The sequence below is a fragment of the Stegostoma tigrinum genome, chromosome 21 (assembly GCF_030684315.1).
Source record: "Stegostoma tigrinum isolate sSteTig4 chromosome 21, sSteTig4.hap1, whole genome shotgun sequence".
NCBI lineage: Eukaryota > Metazoa > Chordata > Chondrichthyes > Orectolobiformes > Stegostomatidae > Stegostoma > Stegostoma tigrinum.
In genome coordinates this window covers 3,353,004-3,371,522 of record NC_081374.1, presented here as the reverse complement: position 1 = coordinate 3,371,522, position 18,519 = coordinate 3,353,004, and the positions used below count along the sequence as shown (strand labels likewise).

At 42.9% G+C, this 18,519-nt stretch overlaps 1 protein-coding gene across 2 annotated transcripts in view; it reads right to left on the bottom strand.

The window, feature by feature from the left end:
* LOC125462645 (tyrosine-protein phosphatase non-receptor type 22-like) overlaps nucleotides 1-18,519 on the bottom strand; it is a 99,905-nt gene that overhangs the window by 40,329 nt on the left and 41,057 nt on the right. The window contains exon 11 of one of the 2 annotated variants that reach the window (XM_059653302.1): nucleotides 8,836-8,928. The exons of the other annotated variant lie outside the window; for it this stretch is intronic. Coding sequence (XP_059509285.1) covers nucleotides 8,836-8,928 — 93 coding nt within the window. The remainder of the gene's footprint in view (nucleotides 1-8,835; nucleotides 8,929-18,519) is intronic. 2 annotated transcript variants of the gene reach the window in all.

The following is an 18,519-nucleotide window of genomic DNA, read 5'->3' as shown; positions in this document are numbered from 1 at the left end:
TTCTGAAACCATTACAGAATGATCACACTAAGAGTGAAAATGTAGATTATTTAATGCTTTACAACGAAAATGTACAAGTACAAAAATGCTCACAACATGAGAGAACTTCACCAGGAGACTGAAGCAGCCCACTATTCGTCACTGTTAACAACTTGAATAATGGAAACAGACACAAGATTGAAGGGTAAAGATAAGGGAGTTTTTTTTTGGATTCCCTAGGTAAGAGTAGAAAGCATTTTTCAGAAGATGGAAAGTGGTGGGAAGGAAGGGCAGAGAGCAATAGCACAGGTACAGAAATGTCAATGAGTAATATTCTGTCCCTGGTCTTGGTGCACAAGAACAAGCAAGTGAGAGAGAAATATACAAAAATTTAAAACTAAAAACATATATACAAACATGCACACAACACACATATAGACTGACCTGCCCCCATGTAATTAGTAGACATAGTGTGACCTGCCTGTATGTATCACCAGTTGTCTAAATCGAGTTGCATCTGGTCAGTATCTTCCTGTAAATAATGTCATTTCCAGTTTTAGACTCGAAGTGACTTCCTGAATGAAACCACACACTCGGCACCTCAGTGCTCGCACCCTCAGCAACAGGCTGCTCTAAAACCAACCCACTCAAACTTGATTAATTTAAAGAGAAGGCAGGTCAAACCTATACAGAATCTTTAGATGATTAAAGCTAAACTGGGTGCCATAAGCAGCTACTGGATCTTGGAATCTTCCGCACCTTGAGCAGATATTTTGGGTTTGCTGAAAGAATCGACCCTTTGCACATTTTTTGTTATTTATTAAATGAGCTCTGAGGAAGGGTCACCGGACCGGAAACGTTAACTCTGTTTTTTCCTTCACAGATGCTGTCAGACCTGCTGAGCTTTTCCAGCAACTTCTGTTTTTGTTTTGGGATTTATTCATGGGATGTGGGTATCGCTGGCCCAATCAGCATTTGTTGCCCATCCCTAATTGCTCAGAGGGCAGTTATGAGTCAAACATGTCTCTGTGGGTCTCACATCCTGTACAGGCCAGACCAAGAATGGATGGCAGATGACCCTCCCAAAAAGAGGCACTGAACCAGATAGATTTTTATACCAATTCACAGCAGTTATATAGTCCCAATAGCCTGGTGTTCTGGATTACCCGAACAGTGACATGACCACGGTGTCACCTCTTTGCTTTGAAAGTAATTGCTTTCAGTTCTAATGTCTCACAAGCCCACTTATTCTGACTTCTTCACTATGGTATTTTAATGCTTAAAGCCTGCACGACAAATTGGTCCACAGAATTCCCAACTTCGCAACACTACTGCAAATTTTCAAATTTTTAAATACCAATAACTCCTGCATCGACCACACTTTACTGCTCACTAAAACAAACCATCTGAAAAAAAAAGCAAAAACGTCTTAAACCTCAACAAATTTAGCAGCATTTGTGGAGAAAGAAAATCCGACTTAACATTACAAGTTCAATGAGTCTTCTTCAGAAAAAAAACTTATCCTAGTTTTTCTAATCAACCTGTTCAGAGGTGTTATCAAAGAATATGCAGTGTGTGGAAGCAGGCCATTTGAGTTCACACTGACCCTCTGAAGGGCATTCCACCTGGATTTACCTCACCCTATCCTTGTAGTCATGTATTTCCCACTCCTAATCTCCCTAGCATGCACATTCCTGGACAATTTAGCACGGCTATCCAACCTAACCTGCACATCTTTGGGCTGTGGAAGGAAACTGGAGGAGACCCATACAGATACAAGGAGAATATGCAAACTCCACACAAATAGTCACCCAAGACTGGAATTGAACCTGGGTCCCTGGTGCTGTGAGGCAGCAGTGCTAAACACTGAGCCACCGTGCCACACCCTCTGGTCATTACACAAACTCTGGAACAGGTGGGACCTGAACCCAGTCCTTCCAGTCCAGGGTAGGGACACCACCAGGGGGCCCCCACAAGATTCTTTTTCAGGTTCCAAAGAAAAGTCACATTAGACCTGAAGCATTAATTCTGTTTCTCTCTCCTCAGACGCTGCCAGATCTGCTGAGATTCACCAAAAAGTTAACAACTTTACTTTTTTCCAGGGATGTGGTCAACACTGACAAGGCCAGCATTTAGTGTCCATCTGTAATTTACTTCCTTGAAGGGTCCATTACCTGGTCTATCTCAGATAATGCACCAAGACAGAGTTTTCCGAGATAGGGAACAGGTAAGGGAAGAAATAAACAGAGAGTGTGAAGGAAGCAAAAATGAATCAGGGAAATGATAGAGAAGGGAGGAAGTCAATAGTGGGATGAGTCAAAATACAGAAAGGAGATAGAGGGCTTGGTGACGTGGCGCAGTGAAAACTGTCTGTCTCTGAACTTTGGCAAAACTAAAGAACTGATCATCGACTTCAGAGAGAAAGGAGAACACATCCCCATCTACATCAATGGGAAGTGAGGTCGAAAAGGTGAAGAGCATCAAGTTCCTATAAGTGACAATAACTGACCACCTGTCCTGGATTCCCCACGTAAATGCGACAGTCGAGGAGGTAGAACAACACGTCTTCTTCCTCAGGGGGCTCAGGAAATTTGCCATGTCCATAAGGTCCCTCACCAACTTCTACAGATGCACCATTGAAAGCAAACTGTCCTGGTGCATAACAGCCTGGTACAGCAACTGCTCTGTCCAGGATCGTGAGAAACTACAGAAGGTGGTGGCACAGCCCAGACCATTACAGAAACCAACCTCCCATCCACAGACTCCATTTACACGGCTCGCTGTCTCAGAAAGACTCCAACATCATCAAAGACCCATCGCACCCCGGTAATGATCTTCCATCAGGCAGAAGGTACAGAAACCTGAACACACGCACCAGCAGGTTCAGGAACAGCTTCTTTCCGGCTGTTACCAGATGTTGAATGGACTCTATTTAAATGTAACCTGTATGCCTCTAAGTCTTTATGATCTGTACATCCTTTGCTTGCTGTGATCTGTCTGTACCACTTATAAACTAAACTTTTCACTGTATTTCGGTACGTGACACTAAATTCACCAATTAATCAATCACAGGAAGACCGATGGTTCTGGAATCGGGGACTCCCTCTGTGATTGTGAAAAGTGAATCCATGTGGCAGCAAGTGTGAGCTTCATTCCAGGCCCGATCCTTGTCATTGCTCACCTGGAGTCCCAGACACTTTCTAACATGATGGGTCTCAGTGCACACCGAAGCAGAACCAGGCTTAGTGAACCATGTGCTCATTACTAGGGCTGAACGTGTGGTAAAGAAATGGACAGCAGAACACAAATAGCCAAGAAAAACCAAGTTGGCGCAAAGGAACAGTGTCTGGAACATGAGGGTCCAGGACATTCAATCACTGGTGTAAACTGGTGCAAGGGTTTTGGAGGATACAGCATTCAGGTGCAGAGGTTTTGGAATGCAGGGGGTTTGGGGTACAGGGATATAAGGTTTTGGGGTGCAGTACTGAGTGAGTTTTATGGCATAGTTTAGAGTTTGGGGTATACGCGCCTCTGAGTAGAGTGTAGGCATTTCGGGGTAAGCAAATGCAGGACTGTGGATTCAGGGTACTATGGGATAATAACACAGCGTACACTCTACTCTAGAGTCTCCAACATTGGTTCAAGGTATTCAACGCATTCCTGGCAGGTTCATCATGTGACCAGTCGCCATCGCCCTTCCCCCACACTCTTATCCTTGGCTGGTTCCATGCTGCCCCACTTTGCTCAACAACTGAGGGACAAACAGACTGTGGATGATTTCTGTTTTCCGTTTCTCTTGTCTCCAGCATTCACTTTTTTGAAATGACTTCCGGCAATTTTCCCCCGAGTGCTGCAAACATCTGAATAATCTTTAAACAAATCAGAAATCTAAATTTTTGTCAAAAGATGGGAATCTGACTCTGTAGTTGAAAATAATGCACCTTTGGAAAATGCTAAAAGACTGGGAAGAGAATCTTACAGACTGTTTAATTATTATTTTGAATGTAATTTTACGTTTCGTTTTGGTTTTACGCTGAACAATTTAATTCCTATAGTCAATCCTGGCGACTTCCTAACCCAACCGCTCTCTACATCCAAGAGGTGGAGCTCAATTTGACCACATTGGCTTCCTGTCCCTGTCCCAGCACAACCACCAGCCTCACGATCCCATTACTGGCCCCGCAGGGAATCTTAGTAGCAGGAAATGCTTTGCAGACAGATTTCAACAGGAGGGGGTGCCTCGTGTCATTTTTACTCAAATACAGAAGTCCTGCTTTTGAGGACAAGGCTGTTTCTCTGGTGGAACTGTTTGTTTGCGTGCCATCTGTTTTACCACATCCGGTATGTGAGGGTGAGCCTCCCAAACACTGTGGACTTACACTGCGCAGAAACCACAGCTCCCTGCACTGTTCCATAGCAGCTCTCTCAAGGGGGAAGTTGATAATAAAAGACATTATGAATATAAGCATAACTGGCTCAGTACCGGCATGAATCTTGGTGGTAGTGACCATGATCACTATCGCTCCTTGTTGCAAAAATCAACCAAATTCCTTTGGGGAAGGGAACCTGCCATCCTTGCTTGGTCTGGCCTACGTTGGACTCGAATGTAGTTGACTCTTAACAGTTGTCTGAAATGGCACAGCAAGCCATTCGTTTCAAGGGAAATTCGGGATGGACAACAAATCCTCGCCTTGCCAGTGATGGCCACATCCCGTGAAAGGTCAAGAAAAAGTTATTTCCTAGCAAATGTTTTCTTTAATCCCTTTTTTTCTGGCAGACCTCATGGCAACAAGCTAATATGATTGTGGACTTGAAGCAATAATGTTAATTAAATATTTGGTAGAGGTGTTGATAGTGCATTTTCTGTTAGTTGGAAGAGAGGTTGAAAATAATTGGTAAATGAATGAGAAATGGCAATGAGGACAGCATAGTTCCATAGCATGCTGTTGTGATCTGGCTAGCACTGCCCGAGAAAATTGCAGAGCTATGGGTTAAAAGTAGAGGAAGTGAGACTAATTGGACTCAATAGAACTGGCATAGGCATGATGTGTTGCAAGTTTCTCTGGTTCTGCGAAAGCTATGAACACGCGGTTAACTGAGTTCCTAAATAATGAGACATTCAAACTGGAGAAAAGCAAACGAGAACAGGAACTTTTCTTTTTCCTCACTCATTAGATGAGGGCAGCATTTATTGCCTGGCTCTAATTGCCCAAAGAGCAGTTAAGAGTCAATCACATTGCTGTGGGTCTGAAGTCCCATTGCAGGCCAGGCCAGGTGCAGACTGCCTTCCCTGAAGGACTTTAGGGAACCGGATGGGTTTTTCTTTGACAATTGGCAATGGTTTCACAGTCATCAGTAGATTCTTAATTCCAAATTATTTTTATTGAATTCAGATTCTACCATCTGCCCTGGCAGGATTTGAACCCTGGTTCAGCTGAGTTGCTAGATTAATAGTCTAGCGATGATACTACTAGGCCATCACATCCCCACTCTAACAACAGGAAGAGGATTAGACATAAAATCAAAGTGAAAAATGTCATGACATCTTCTTGGCCCATTGTGACAGTACTGGCTCGTTAAATGGTCTGCCTGATTCGTGCCACATCCTACATTTTGGCAACAACCCTAAAAGGTTTGATACATCAAGGCACTGCTTCATCAAATTGATATGCTTCTTTATACAAGTATTAATGAGGCATTTCAAATTTATTTTTGGTTAAGTGTGGCCAATAAGCTACATTTTCAAAAGCCTCATTATGTTTCTTGGCTGAAAGGCCAAACAACCATTACATTGCTGAAACACCTATGCCCCTACTTGATTGACAGCTCTGCACAAGGGATCCCTACCAATTTCACATTGTTTGTTTGCAGAGGATTAAGTGGTTATTCATGCCTTGCCATTTCAGGTTTGAAACTTTAAAAGAATCTGTGTGAATGACAGTTTTATTGCCCTTTAATAGAAGGGAGGTTTTTTTTAATGTAGTGAAAAAGTAAGAATTAATCACGTTTTTTTTGCAAAGCCAATAAGTTCATTATTTCTATACAATATTGGTGAGTTCATGGATAGTAACAAAAAATCATATTTTGGTAGGGGTTCATGATTGGTCTTGAGGGTTATTTGAGGAGGTAATTCTTTGCATAGGGGAAAGAAGGACACTGGGTGATGTTTGGGGAGATCATACTTTGACATGAGGTAGGGGGAACTTGAGGCATACCTTTAAACTTACCTTTCAAAGGGGTCCCTCATGCAGACCATGGTTCACAACATCCCTGAAGAGCTAAGGAACACAACCTTTTGAAAACATGGTCCAACTCCATGATGAAATGGAAGACAAGGCCATGCTGAATGGAGCTGGTCTGGTTGGAATAGCCAGGTGCACCCTTAAGAAGTACTCTCAAAAATTAGAAGCATTAGGAATCCTGAAATTGAGTCCTGTACTCCATTTCTAAAGGGCTCCCAAATCACACTGGTTCAGCAAAAATCTAATCAAAAATTAACTCTGTCCCTTTTCACTGATGCTGCCAGACCAGTTAAGCTGGAATTTCATCAACATGGAAAGATTGAGAAGATTATACAGGAAATGGTACAGAGATTGAGCTGGCCAAAAGGGAAACGTGACAGAAAACTGCATCAGATCCTGAAACATGTGATTAGTTGCCTTGTCAAAGTATTGTCGAGTGTTAAAATTCAGAAAACATTTTCTCTCAGGGTAATACACAGAGAGTGGAATCTGAAAAATACAAACACCCAGGGTGGATAATAAAATGTGAGGCTGGATGAACACAGCAGGCCAAGCAGCATCTCAGGAGCACAAAAGCTGACGTTTCGGGCCTAGACCCTTCATCAGAGAGCTCTCTGATGAAGGGTCTAGGCCTGAAACGTCAGCTTTTGTGCTCCTGAGATGCTGCTTGGCCTGCTCTCTGATGAAGGGTCTAGGCCTGAAACGTCAGCTTTTGTGCTCCTGAGATGCTGCTTGGCCTGCTGTGTTCATCCAGCCTCACATTTTATTATCTTGGAATTCTCCAGCATCTGCAGTTCCCATTATCTCTAACACCCAGGGTGGATCCTGGTGAATTAAGTATTCTGTCCAAAAATACATGGGACAAAGAATTTCAAAATCACTGAGTAAATGAACTTGTATCTAATGTTTGCTTCATTTGAGGCATTGGATAAAGTTCTGGGCAGAACATCTCAAAAAAAAGTTCTAGATTCTTGGGTAAAGTAGCCATAGTCTTATCAGGCCATAGGGTCACACTGTCATTTTAGAAAGAGTGAGAGAGTGTGAATTTGTGGTTGTATAATCTGAGGTTCACCATATTTCAGGCAAGGGGAGAGATTGAGAAGGTGAGTACTTCATGGTAACCTCACCCACACTGTTCGTATCACTCTGCATTACAAACCAGCTAATGAACCCCTGTAGAGTTGTGGGTAGCTAGGCGCATATGTAGAAACTGGAATGAGAGATACAGTTTTCACTCCCTCCAAGGAGCATTTTCATGGAGATGCAATTTACCCACTTGTTCAGCATAATTATATCAGGCCATGACATAACAAGAATGTTCCCTCTCCGAAAGCAGCATCTTTGTGCTCTTGTTTCTAATTTAATTCAGACCAGCAACTTAATTTAAAGTTGAGTCAGTGCTCCATACAAACCATAGCCCCACACACACACCACTGGGAGAGGATTCTCAGGATTCACATACACAAAACATTATTGAACATTAAAGAGGGATTACTTTAAAGTATACATGGTTGGGACCAATTTTGCTGCATAAACCTGAGCTCATCTTAACTCTACTGCACCTGTCCCAATCCACACAGAGTTTCATTTACCACCACCTTCTATATTTGCTGGTCTCAGTCTGGGAAGATCTGCATCCTCATTCTATAAACTCTCTCTGACCTCACCTTTCCCTATCACTGTATCTCCTTCAGCTCCACAACTGTCAGAGATAATCACTCCCGTCTAATTCTGATCTCTGGCACATCTTAGCTTTCAATTGCCCCCCCCCCATTGACAGCCATGTCTTCAGCTGCCCACTATGATAATGAATTCCCTCCCTAGACCGCTCCTTCTTTCTCCCTTCCTTTCAGATGCTCTGTAAAACTTATCTCTTATCCAAACCTCTGTTCACCTGTTCTCATAGCTCCTTATATGGCTCAGTATATAATTTTGCTGGTAATCACTCCTATGATTTGATTTGTGGGGCATGGGGGGGCATGATAATGGCAGTATATAAATGCATGTTATTGTCGTGTTATTCAATTATCTCTGTTCTGCATTGAGCACACTGTTAACACAATGTGAGCTGGTGAGTAACATGACTATTTTGGCTTAATTTTAAATTAATGGAGCCCTTAGAGCCAGTTGTCAGCCACTTTGAAATTGAAACTAATGCAATATGGATAATGTACACGGGCTTTTGACCAATATAATCCATAACCCGTTTAAAATGTGGGGTGATATGGGGACTGCATTAGATGTGGGAGTCTTTTCATTTTAACAGTGAAAGATGTCTGTGTGTGTGTGTGTGTGTGTGTGTGTGTGTGTGTGTGTGTGTATGTGTGTGTGTGTGTGTGTGTGTGTGTGTCTCAGTGCATGTGTGTGTGAGAGATAGGGAGAGTGTGTGCTTGTGTCTGTGTATGTATATGTGTGTACGCGCATGTGTGAACGAGTGAGTGAGTCTCTGTGTCTGTGTGAGGAGGTGGAGTGTCAGGGGGAATCTTGCAGATGTTTTCAGGCCATGAATGGTTCTGAGACCAGATAAAAGCCAGGTGATGATTTAAAAGTGGGGGCAGCTGAAGAGAGCTGAGACTATTCAACAACAAAGCACAGAACAAAGACAAAAACTCACCTCATCTTCCTGGAAAGTTGCGTTGGTGTTTAGGAATTCTAGCTGCTTCTCAAACAGAGCACTGATTGCCCTATAGACCAGCTCATACTGTTCCTACAATAAAGGAACACAACAAATTGTCATCAATTGAACACTTCAGGTCAAACTACCATCTGAACAGTTAAAAAAAGACGACAAACTTAGTGAAAATGATGCACCATCGCCGGTTAATTAAGCGAAGGATAGTAACAAATGGTTAGAAAATACGTGCTATACTCCAACAGCCTGAACTTTAGACAGTTTCTAGAAACCAGCAAAGAAAGAATGGACAAGTTAAAGTGTGAGAGAAAGCTAGCTAGAAATATAAAAACACACAGGAAGAGTTTCTATAAGGATATAAGAAAACAAGAGTTGGTAAACTGAACTATTGTTCTCCAGAGGAAGAGACTGGAGAATTAATGGGAAATAAGGAAATGGCAGAAGCATTGAACAGCGTTCTTTGTCTTCACTGTAGCAGATACAAAAATCATCCCAAATACATTTGAAAATCAAGACCGGAAAGTTGGAAAGGTACTTAAATGAATCATAATCTCTAAGGACTGGTCCTGGGAAAACTATTTGGGCCAAACACTGACAAGTCCCTTGGAGCTGATGACCCGCACCATGGGGTCGTGAAAGAAGTAGATACATTGGTTGTAATCTTCCATTCCTTGGATTCTTCAAAGGTCCCAGAGGATTGGAAACTCCAAATGAAATCTGAGGAAGAATGTTGCTATCGAGGCAATGCAGAAGGCTTACCAAACTGATTCCTGGGATGATAGGACAGATGTATTAGGAGAGATTGAGTTGTTTGGAATTGTATCCACTGGGGTTTAGAAGAATGAGGGGGATTCCATAGAAACCTATCAAATTTTGACAGGACTAGACAGGGTAAACACAGGAAGTATGTTCCCAATGACTGGGAGTCAAGAACGTGGTGAGCTGAGATGAGGAGAAATTTCTTTGCCCAGAGTGCTGAGCCTGTGGAAATGCTAGAGGCACTGGATATTGCAAACGCTATTGGCCTGACACCATTCCAGGAACAGTCCTGAATACTACTGAAGATTTGTGCTCCAAAAGTGCTGTGCCTTGAGTCAAATTGTTACCGCACAGCTATAATATTGGCACCTACCTGAGAATGTGGAAAGATGCCCAGGTATGTCCTGTACACAAAAAGCAGTCAAATCCAACCCACCCAATTGCTGCCTCATTAGTCTATTCTCGACCATCAGTAAAGTGATGGAAGGTGTTACTAACAGCGCTTTCAAGCAGCACCTGCTCAGCAATAACCTGCTCAGTGAAGCCTAGTTAGGGTTCCACCAGGGATCCTGGCCTCAGTACAGCCTCAGTTTAACCATGGATAAAACAGCTGAATTCCAGAGGTGAGGTGGCAGTGACAGCCCTTACGTTGAGGAGGCCTAGCAAAACTGGAATTGATAGGAATCAGATGGCAAACTCTTCACTGGTTGGACTGGCACTAGGGAAATTACCTTGCATGAAGGAAGATGGTTGTAGCTCTTGGAGGTCAGTTATCTCAGGATATCTCTGCGGGAGTTCCTCAGGCTATCCAGTCTCTCCTCATACCTCAAACCCTCCGTTCCCAGCAACTTCCTCGTAAATCTTTTCCGAAGTCTCTCCAATTTAATAATATCCTACCTATAGTGAGGCAACCAGAACAGCACACAGTACTCCAGGAGAGGCCTCACCAACATCCCGCACAACCTCAACATGACGTCCCAACTCCTATACTCAAAGGTTTGAGCAATGAAGGCGAGTGTGCTAAACACCTTCTTAACTAGCCTGTCTATGTGCGATGCAAATTTCAAAAACTTAGGTACCTGACCCCCAGGTCTCTCTGTTCTATGACACTACTCAGGCCCTACCATTAATTGTATAAGTCCTGTCCTTGTTTGTTTTAGCAAAATGCAATACCTCGCATGAATCCAAATTAAACTCCAATTCCACTCCTCAACTCATTGACTCAATTGATCAAGATCTCTTCGTAAGCTCAGGTAACCTTCTTTACTGCCCACTATAACAACAATTTTGGTGTCTGCAGCAAGACCTAGATAATATCGTGGTTAAATACATACCACACAAATGACCATCTCCAATAAGAGATGATCTAACCATTACATCTTGCTATTTAATGGCATTACCATAGCTGAATTCCCAACTGTCAACATCCTGGGGGTTAACATTGGCCAGAAACTGAACTGGACTTGCCATATGAAAACTGTGGCTATAGCAGCAGGTCAGAGGTTAGGAATACTACTGCGAGTAACTCAGCTCCTGACTCCCCAAAGCCTGTCCACCATCCACAAGGCACAATTCAGGAGTGTGATTGATTACTCCCCATTTGCCCGGATGAGTGTGGCTCTAATAAAACTCAACAAACTTGGCACCATCCAGGACAAAGCAGCCCACTTGACTGGCACCACATCCACAAGCATCCACTCCCTCCATCACTGACGAGCACTAGCAGCTGTGTGACCTATTTACGAGATACACTGCAGAGATTCACTGTAGTTCTTTACCCAACAACTTCTAAACACATGATCACCTGGAAAGACAAGGGTAGCAGATACATGGGAAGACTATAAACCTGCAATTTCCACATCAAGCCAAGCACCTCCCTGACCTGGAAATATACCTCCATTCCTTCAGCAGTACTGAGTCAAAATCCTGGAATTCCCTCCGTAGGGGCATTGTAGGTCTATGTACAGCACATGGATTGTAGCAGCCCAAGAACACAGCTTACCACCACCTTCTCAAAGGCAACTAGGGATGGGCAATAAATGATGTCCCAGCCAGAGACATTCATGTCACATGAATGAATTAAAATATTGTTTAAAATGTTGCTGCATCTTTTTCTACCTCATGCCAATTCCTATTTAAGCTCCAACTAATTTCAGTGCTTGAGATGTTTCAGGGAACAGTGCCATTCATGACTAGATTGGCTTTGCAATGAATACGAACATTGTGCGCAAAAACAGAAGTTGCTGGAAAAGCTCAGCAGGTCTGGCAGCATCTGTGGAGAAAAAAAAAGTCACAGAATTAATGTTTCGGGTCTGGTGACCCTTCTGCAGAACCCACAAGTTTCTGGGTTGGAAGTTTCCATATTTTCATTCCTCTGGAGCTGACAAGCTAGTCTTGAAGAGAATGAAGACTATTTCACTGAAGAACCAGCACTAACATCTAGTCAGAGATAATGGGAACTGCAGATGCTGGAGAATCCAAGATAACAAAGTGTGGAGCTGGATGAACACAGCAGGCCAAGCAGCATCTCAGGAGCACAAAAGCTGATGTTTCGGGCCTAGACCCTTCATCAGAGAGCTCTGATAAAGGGTCTAGGCCCGAAACGTCAGCTTTTGTGCTCCTGAGATGCTGATTGGCCTGCTGTGTTCATCCAGTTCCACACTTTGTTAACTAACATCTAGTCACTTGTTCTGGAAACAGTTTCCCTTGGTCCATCCTTTTGCATCCCTTTACCTCTCTCTTTGACCAAATCACTCACAACCTTTAAAACTCAAGAGAATGCAAACCATATTTAAACAACTGAATCTCTTAATTTAACCCTTTAAATCTCTGCACCTGAATATTAGTGGTGAAGGCTTAATCTCTGAAATTCCTTCCCTACATTTGTCTGCCTCTCTCCCTCTCTTAGGCAGTCCTTAAAAACCTTTTTGATCAGGTTTTGGCTCCTGTTCTAATATTTCCCTCAGGGAGTCAGTGTTTAATATTGTTTGATAATCACTCCTGTGAAACATCTTGTGTGTCATCTTACCACTCTAAATGTGCTATATAAATGCAAATTTCAACAAACTAATGGATACATTCAAAACAGAAAGGCCTCAGCTCACATCAAAAGCAGAGAGAATAAGGCTTTCATAGCACACAGGTTTGCAGGAAATAACCAGTCAAGTTAAAATAGAAAGTCAACGCACTTCTCGAGCTTTAACGTGCGAGTCACAAAACCACACGATGTTCATTAAAACGAAAAGAATTGCGGATGCTGTAAATCAGGAACAAAAACAGATGTTGCTGGAAAAGCTTAGCAGGTCTAGCAGCATCTGTAAAGAAAAAAAATCAGAGTTAATGTTTTGGATCTGTTCTGAGGAAGGGTCACCGGACCCAAAACATTAACTCTGTGATTATTTTCTCCACAGGTGCTGCCAGACCAACTGAGCTTTTCCAGCAACTTCTGTTTTTGCACACAATGTTCATATTCACTGCAAAAACAATCCAGTGATGAATGGCAAAAATGGGTCAATTAAATTAGTATTTCTAACATCATCTCTGGTCATGCAAATAGATGAATTTTCCCAAGATCCCACGCACCGAGGGAAAATTCACTCATTTCAACATCCCAGGATGCAGTCGCATTCAGAGAGACAGTAGGATGAGAAAATGCTGCAAAACATCAGAGCAGCGAAATAAACTTGTATTTATATAAAACACCTTTAGCGTAGAAACCAGAAGCAGGAGCAGGCCATTCAGCCCCAGTCTGCCATTCAATATGATGATCATGGCTGGTGTATCTTAAAGCCATATTCCCACACACTCTGATGCTTTTAATGCCTAAAAATATACTTTCCTGAATGTACTCAGTGACCCAGCTTCCACAGTCTTCAGTGCTAGCAAATCCCATCTGCTGACCACCTATTGAGTCTTTGAGTATGTTTAAGGTAGAGATTAAAGTAGATTTCATAAAAAGAATGGGTGTATTCATTCAGCAATGACCACATTGAACAATGCAGTTGGCTCAGTGGTCTGAATTGTCTGTTCCTATATTCCTTTGTCAACCTGACTCAAGAGGGAGTTGTTGGGGCTGCAAGGCTGGATAATCAGGGTTTATGAGCTTCAGATTGCTTTGTGGATGACTATATTGGGTACGAAGTGAAAGAGGGGATGAATGGCCTGCTCCTGTTCCACAAAACATCTTGGGAGATGGGGGCAGAACTAGATCATCTGCTCCTTGTGCCTGCTCCCACATTCAATGTAAGCATAAGTAATCTACCTAAGTTGCACTTTGTTTTATTGAAATATCCTCGATTCTCTAAACTTGCTTCCTAGACTCGAATTTCTATTTAATTAGGTTGGGAAAATATTGATCTACAATAGGGTGTTTGACAGATTTAATTGAAAGTATTTCATGGATATAGACAGCAAAAAGAGAGGTAAATCTAGGTGAGAGACAGATCAGCCGTATACTGAATGAATGGTGAAACAGATTCCACAGAGCTGTAAAATAGCTGTGGTGCAGATGGAGACTATTTGGTCCCAGATCTGCAAATAAGCATATTACCTAATGCCAATTTCCTGATTGTTTTCCTATACATTTGCACATTATTTGTATCCAAATAATCACCCAGTACCCCTTCAAATGCCCCAGCTGAAGAGCTAAATTGCTTCCTAAGTTCCTAGGTTACAAGAGGTGTGAGTGAAGCCTATTTCTCTTATATAGTTGGGGGAGAGAGAATGTCCCTCTCCATTACTAACATTTCCTTCTAATTCAACTGGGTGGAGCCTAGAGATTAAAGTCCAACCAGACGCATTGAGATCTTGAAGAACTGTCAAACTTCAGTTTGAAAGTAGTGTCTGGAGCGCTCAACTGTTCCAAGCTGTGTCAACCTTCTTCTGCTGAAGTCACCTTTCTATAATAATAACGCTGTTTAATCAGATTTATTTTCAGGTACAGAACGGGAAGCCCAAATATGATTCCTGAAGAAGGGTCTAGGCCCGAAACGTCAGCCTTCTGCTTCTCTGATGCTGCATGGCCTGCTGTGTTCATTCAGCTCCACACCTTGTTAGCCCAAAAGTCAAAGTTTTGTTATCCAAAATATGTGAAACTGCAGTTTTGTTTTAGGTGGAAAGGTTACTTGAGGCAGTTTTATATTTATATTCTGTTGTTATTTGACACATTTATCAAAGTCTGTACAATTTCCTCTTCACTACATCAACTTCTAACTGTCCCACCTACAGACTGAAAAAGGAAATATTAACACAGATGTCACAGCACTGCTTCATTCTTGCCACAAACAACAGCCTCCAACACGCAATCGAACATCGAGCATTTCCGCTGGTCACAAAAAAACAAGGTATGATCAACACTGAAGTACATTTTTCAACAAAAAGTCCAGGGTGAGAGACGAAGAATGTGCATGTATCTGAGAGTGAGAAAGGGAGACAGCCAGAAGCCTAAAAAATGAAAGAAAGTGAGAGAGCAACTGAGAACAGGAGCAAAGAGAGAAAGTGGAAGGCATGAAAGAGAAAGTAAACAAGAAAATCCAAGTTTGATGAGATAAAGTGAAAAAGAAAGAGAAACACAAAAGACTGCAGTTTTGGAAAATGTAAGGGATTATGGACTCTCAGGGGAATGTAGCATTGATAGCCAGGTTTCTGGTCCCAAGGGCTGGCTCTGCTGTAATGAGAGGCATTTCAGGTTCCAATTGATTGATTGTAACAGGGGACTCTCTAGTCTGAGGCACAGACAGACATTTCTGACACTTTGGTACGAATGACATAGGAAGAGGAAGGGATGAGGTTCTGAAGAGAGAACAGAGGAAATTAGGCAGCTAGTTAAAAAGTCAGTCCTCAAGGGTTGTAAAATCTGCATTACTCCTGGTGCCACATGCTAATGACAGTAGGAATAGGAGGGTAGAGCAGATAAAAATGTGGTTGCGGAACTGGTGGTGGAAGCAGAGATTCAGATTTTTGGATCATTGGAATCTCTTCAGGGGTTGAAGTGACCTGTGTAAGAAGAATGGGTTGCACCTGAATGGGAAGGCGACTAATATAATGGTGAGGAGATTTGCTACAGCTGCTCAGGAGGCTTTAAGCTAGCAAAGAGGATGGAGGTTTGGGGTATGATGGTGGGACTCAAAAGGACAGTGAGAATAGAGATCAGTCTGAGGCTGATACAGTTGGGAGAAGGAGCAAGTCAAATAATCAGGGTAGGCAGAAACAAAGCAGAGAATAGGGTGGGGCTGATAAATTAAAGTGCATTTATTTCACAGCAAGAGACCTAACAGGTAAGGCAGATGAACTCAGGGCACGTTCAGGAATATGGGATTGGGATATCTAGCAATTACAGAAACATGGCTCACGGGTGTACGGGACTGACAGATTAATGTTCCAGGGTATAGATGCTATAGGAAGGATAGAAAGAGGAGCAAGAGAGGAGGGGCAGTGGCATTTTTTGTTAAGGATAACATTACAAATGTACTTAGGAAGGATATTCCTGTGAATATGTCCAGTGTAGTTTTTTGGGTTGAACTGACAAATAAGAAAGGGCTGATCATCTTATTGGGATTGTATATAGACTATAGACCCACCCACCCCACCTCTCTCACCCCCCACACATACGCACGCACATACACACGCACATGCGCACACACACATGCATGCACACACGCCCACACACGCACATGCACTCACACACACACACACATGTATGCACGCACATACACACACACACACACGCACTTGCGCGCACACACATGTGCATATGCACATACGCACGCAAGCACGCATGCACACACATGCGCGTGCACACACACACAGGCACACAAAGTAGTCACATATGGGTGTACCTACTAGAGAAGCAGTAATACTTGACCTTCTCTTGGGAAATAAGGCAGGATAAGTGACTGAGGTGTTAGTGGGGGAGCACTTTGCGACCAGTGACCATAATTCTAATAGTTTTAAAATAGTGTTAGAACAGGATAGAACGGATCTAAAAGTTAAAACTCTAAATTGGCATAAGGGCAATTTCGATGGTATTTGGCAGGAACTTTCAAAACGGAATTGGGACAGACTTTTTGCAGGGAAAGGGACAGTTGGAAAGTAGGTGGCCTTCAAAAATAAAATTACGAGAGTCAGAGACAGTATGTTCTTGTTAGTGTGAATGGCAAAGATACGTAGAAGATGTTGGATGGTGAGAAAAATTGAGGCTCTGGTCAAGAAAAAGAGGGAGGTATGTGACAGGTGTGGACAGCTGGGATCCCGAGTGAATCCCTAGATGAGTATAAGGACAGTGAGTGTACTCAAGAGGGAAGTCAGGAGGGCATAAACAGCACATGAACCAGCTTTGGCAAGTTGTGTTAAGGAGAATCCAAAGAGGTTCAACAAATATATTAAGGGCATAAAAGTAGCTAGGGACAGAATAGAGCTCCTTAAAGATCAACAGGCCATCTATGTGTGGAACCACAGAAAATACTAAATGAGTATCTTGTGTCAGTCTTTACTGTTGAAAGGATTTGGAAGCTAGAGAACTTCGAGAAATAGTGATATCTTGAAAAGTGCCCATTATACCACTGAAGAGACACCAGGGTGGTGTGTTGCCTCCTAGGTGCCAGGTTCAAGGATGTCTCAGAGTGGTTGCAGAACATTCTGGAACAGCCAGAGATCATTGTGCACATTGGTATAAATTACATCGGTAGACAAAGGGATGGAGTCCTGTGAAATGAGTTTAGGGAGTTAGGTAAGAAGTTAAAAAAGCAGGGCCTCAAGGGTAGTGATCTGCGGATTACTCCCAGTGCCATGCACCGGTAAGGATAGAAATAGAAAGGCAGGTCAGATCAATGTGTGGCTGAGGAGCTGGTGTAGAAAGCAGGGTTTTCAGTTCTTGGATCATTGAGATCTGTACAAGAAGAACAGGTTGCACTGGAACTGCAGGGGCCCAATATCCTTGTGGGAATATTTACTAGTGTAGCCCTGGAGGGTATAAATGAGTTTGGAGGGGGCTGGGACTCTAAATAAGAGAGGGGCCATCGAGAAGCCAGGGGAAAGTTCATTAGCCATTGAGAGCAAGTTTACAGTTCAGGACAGCCAGGGGCACAGTAAAGGGAGGGAAAAAAGACGTAGTGTTTAAAGTGCATTTATTTCAATGTACGAGGCCTGACTGGTAAAGCAGATGAGCTCAGAGCATGGACTTGTTCTGGGGACTGGGATGTTATAGCCATAACAGAAACAGGACTGAGAGAAGGGCAGGTCTGGCAGCTCAATGTTCCAGAATTCAGAAGCCACACACGTGACAGAAGCACAAGTAAGCAAGGAGGGGGTGTTCCCCTTTTGATAAGGGAGCACATAACAACAATGCTTAGTGAGCATACTCTGAAGGGGTCATCAAATAAGGCCATATGGTTAGAACTTAGGAGCAAGAAGGGGAAGGTCACTCTGTTGGGACTGTATTATAGACCCCTGGGTACTAGAGAACAGATCTGTAGAGGGTTTGAAGATATCTGCTGGAATAATCCAGTACAGCTGGTTGGAGAGTATAATTTCCCCTGTATTGACTGGGCCACCCAGAGTTTAAAAGGACTGGATGGGGTGGAATTTGTCAAATGTATCTAAGAAAGTTTTCTAACTCACTATGTAGAGGGTCCCACTCGGGAAGGTGCAACACTGGACCTCCTCTTAGGAAACAAGGTCAGGCAAGTGACTGAAGTGTCACTCAGAGAGCAGTTTGGGTCCACTGACCATAATTCTCCTGGATTTAACACTGCTATGCAAACAGATAGGACAGGTCTACAGTTTAAGGTGCTGACCTGGAGCAGGGCCAATTTTGGGTCCATTAGGCAAGACCTAGCTGGGGTTGATTGGTTGAATCTGTTTGAAAGAAAAGGAACATCTGGCAAATAGGAGGCTTTTAAAAATGTGATA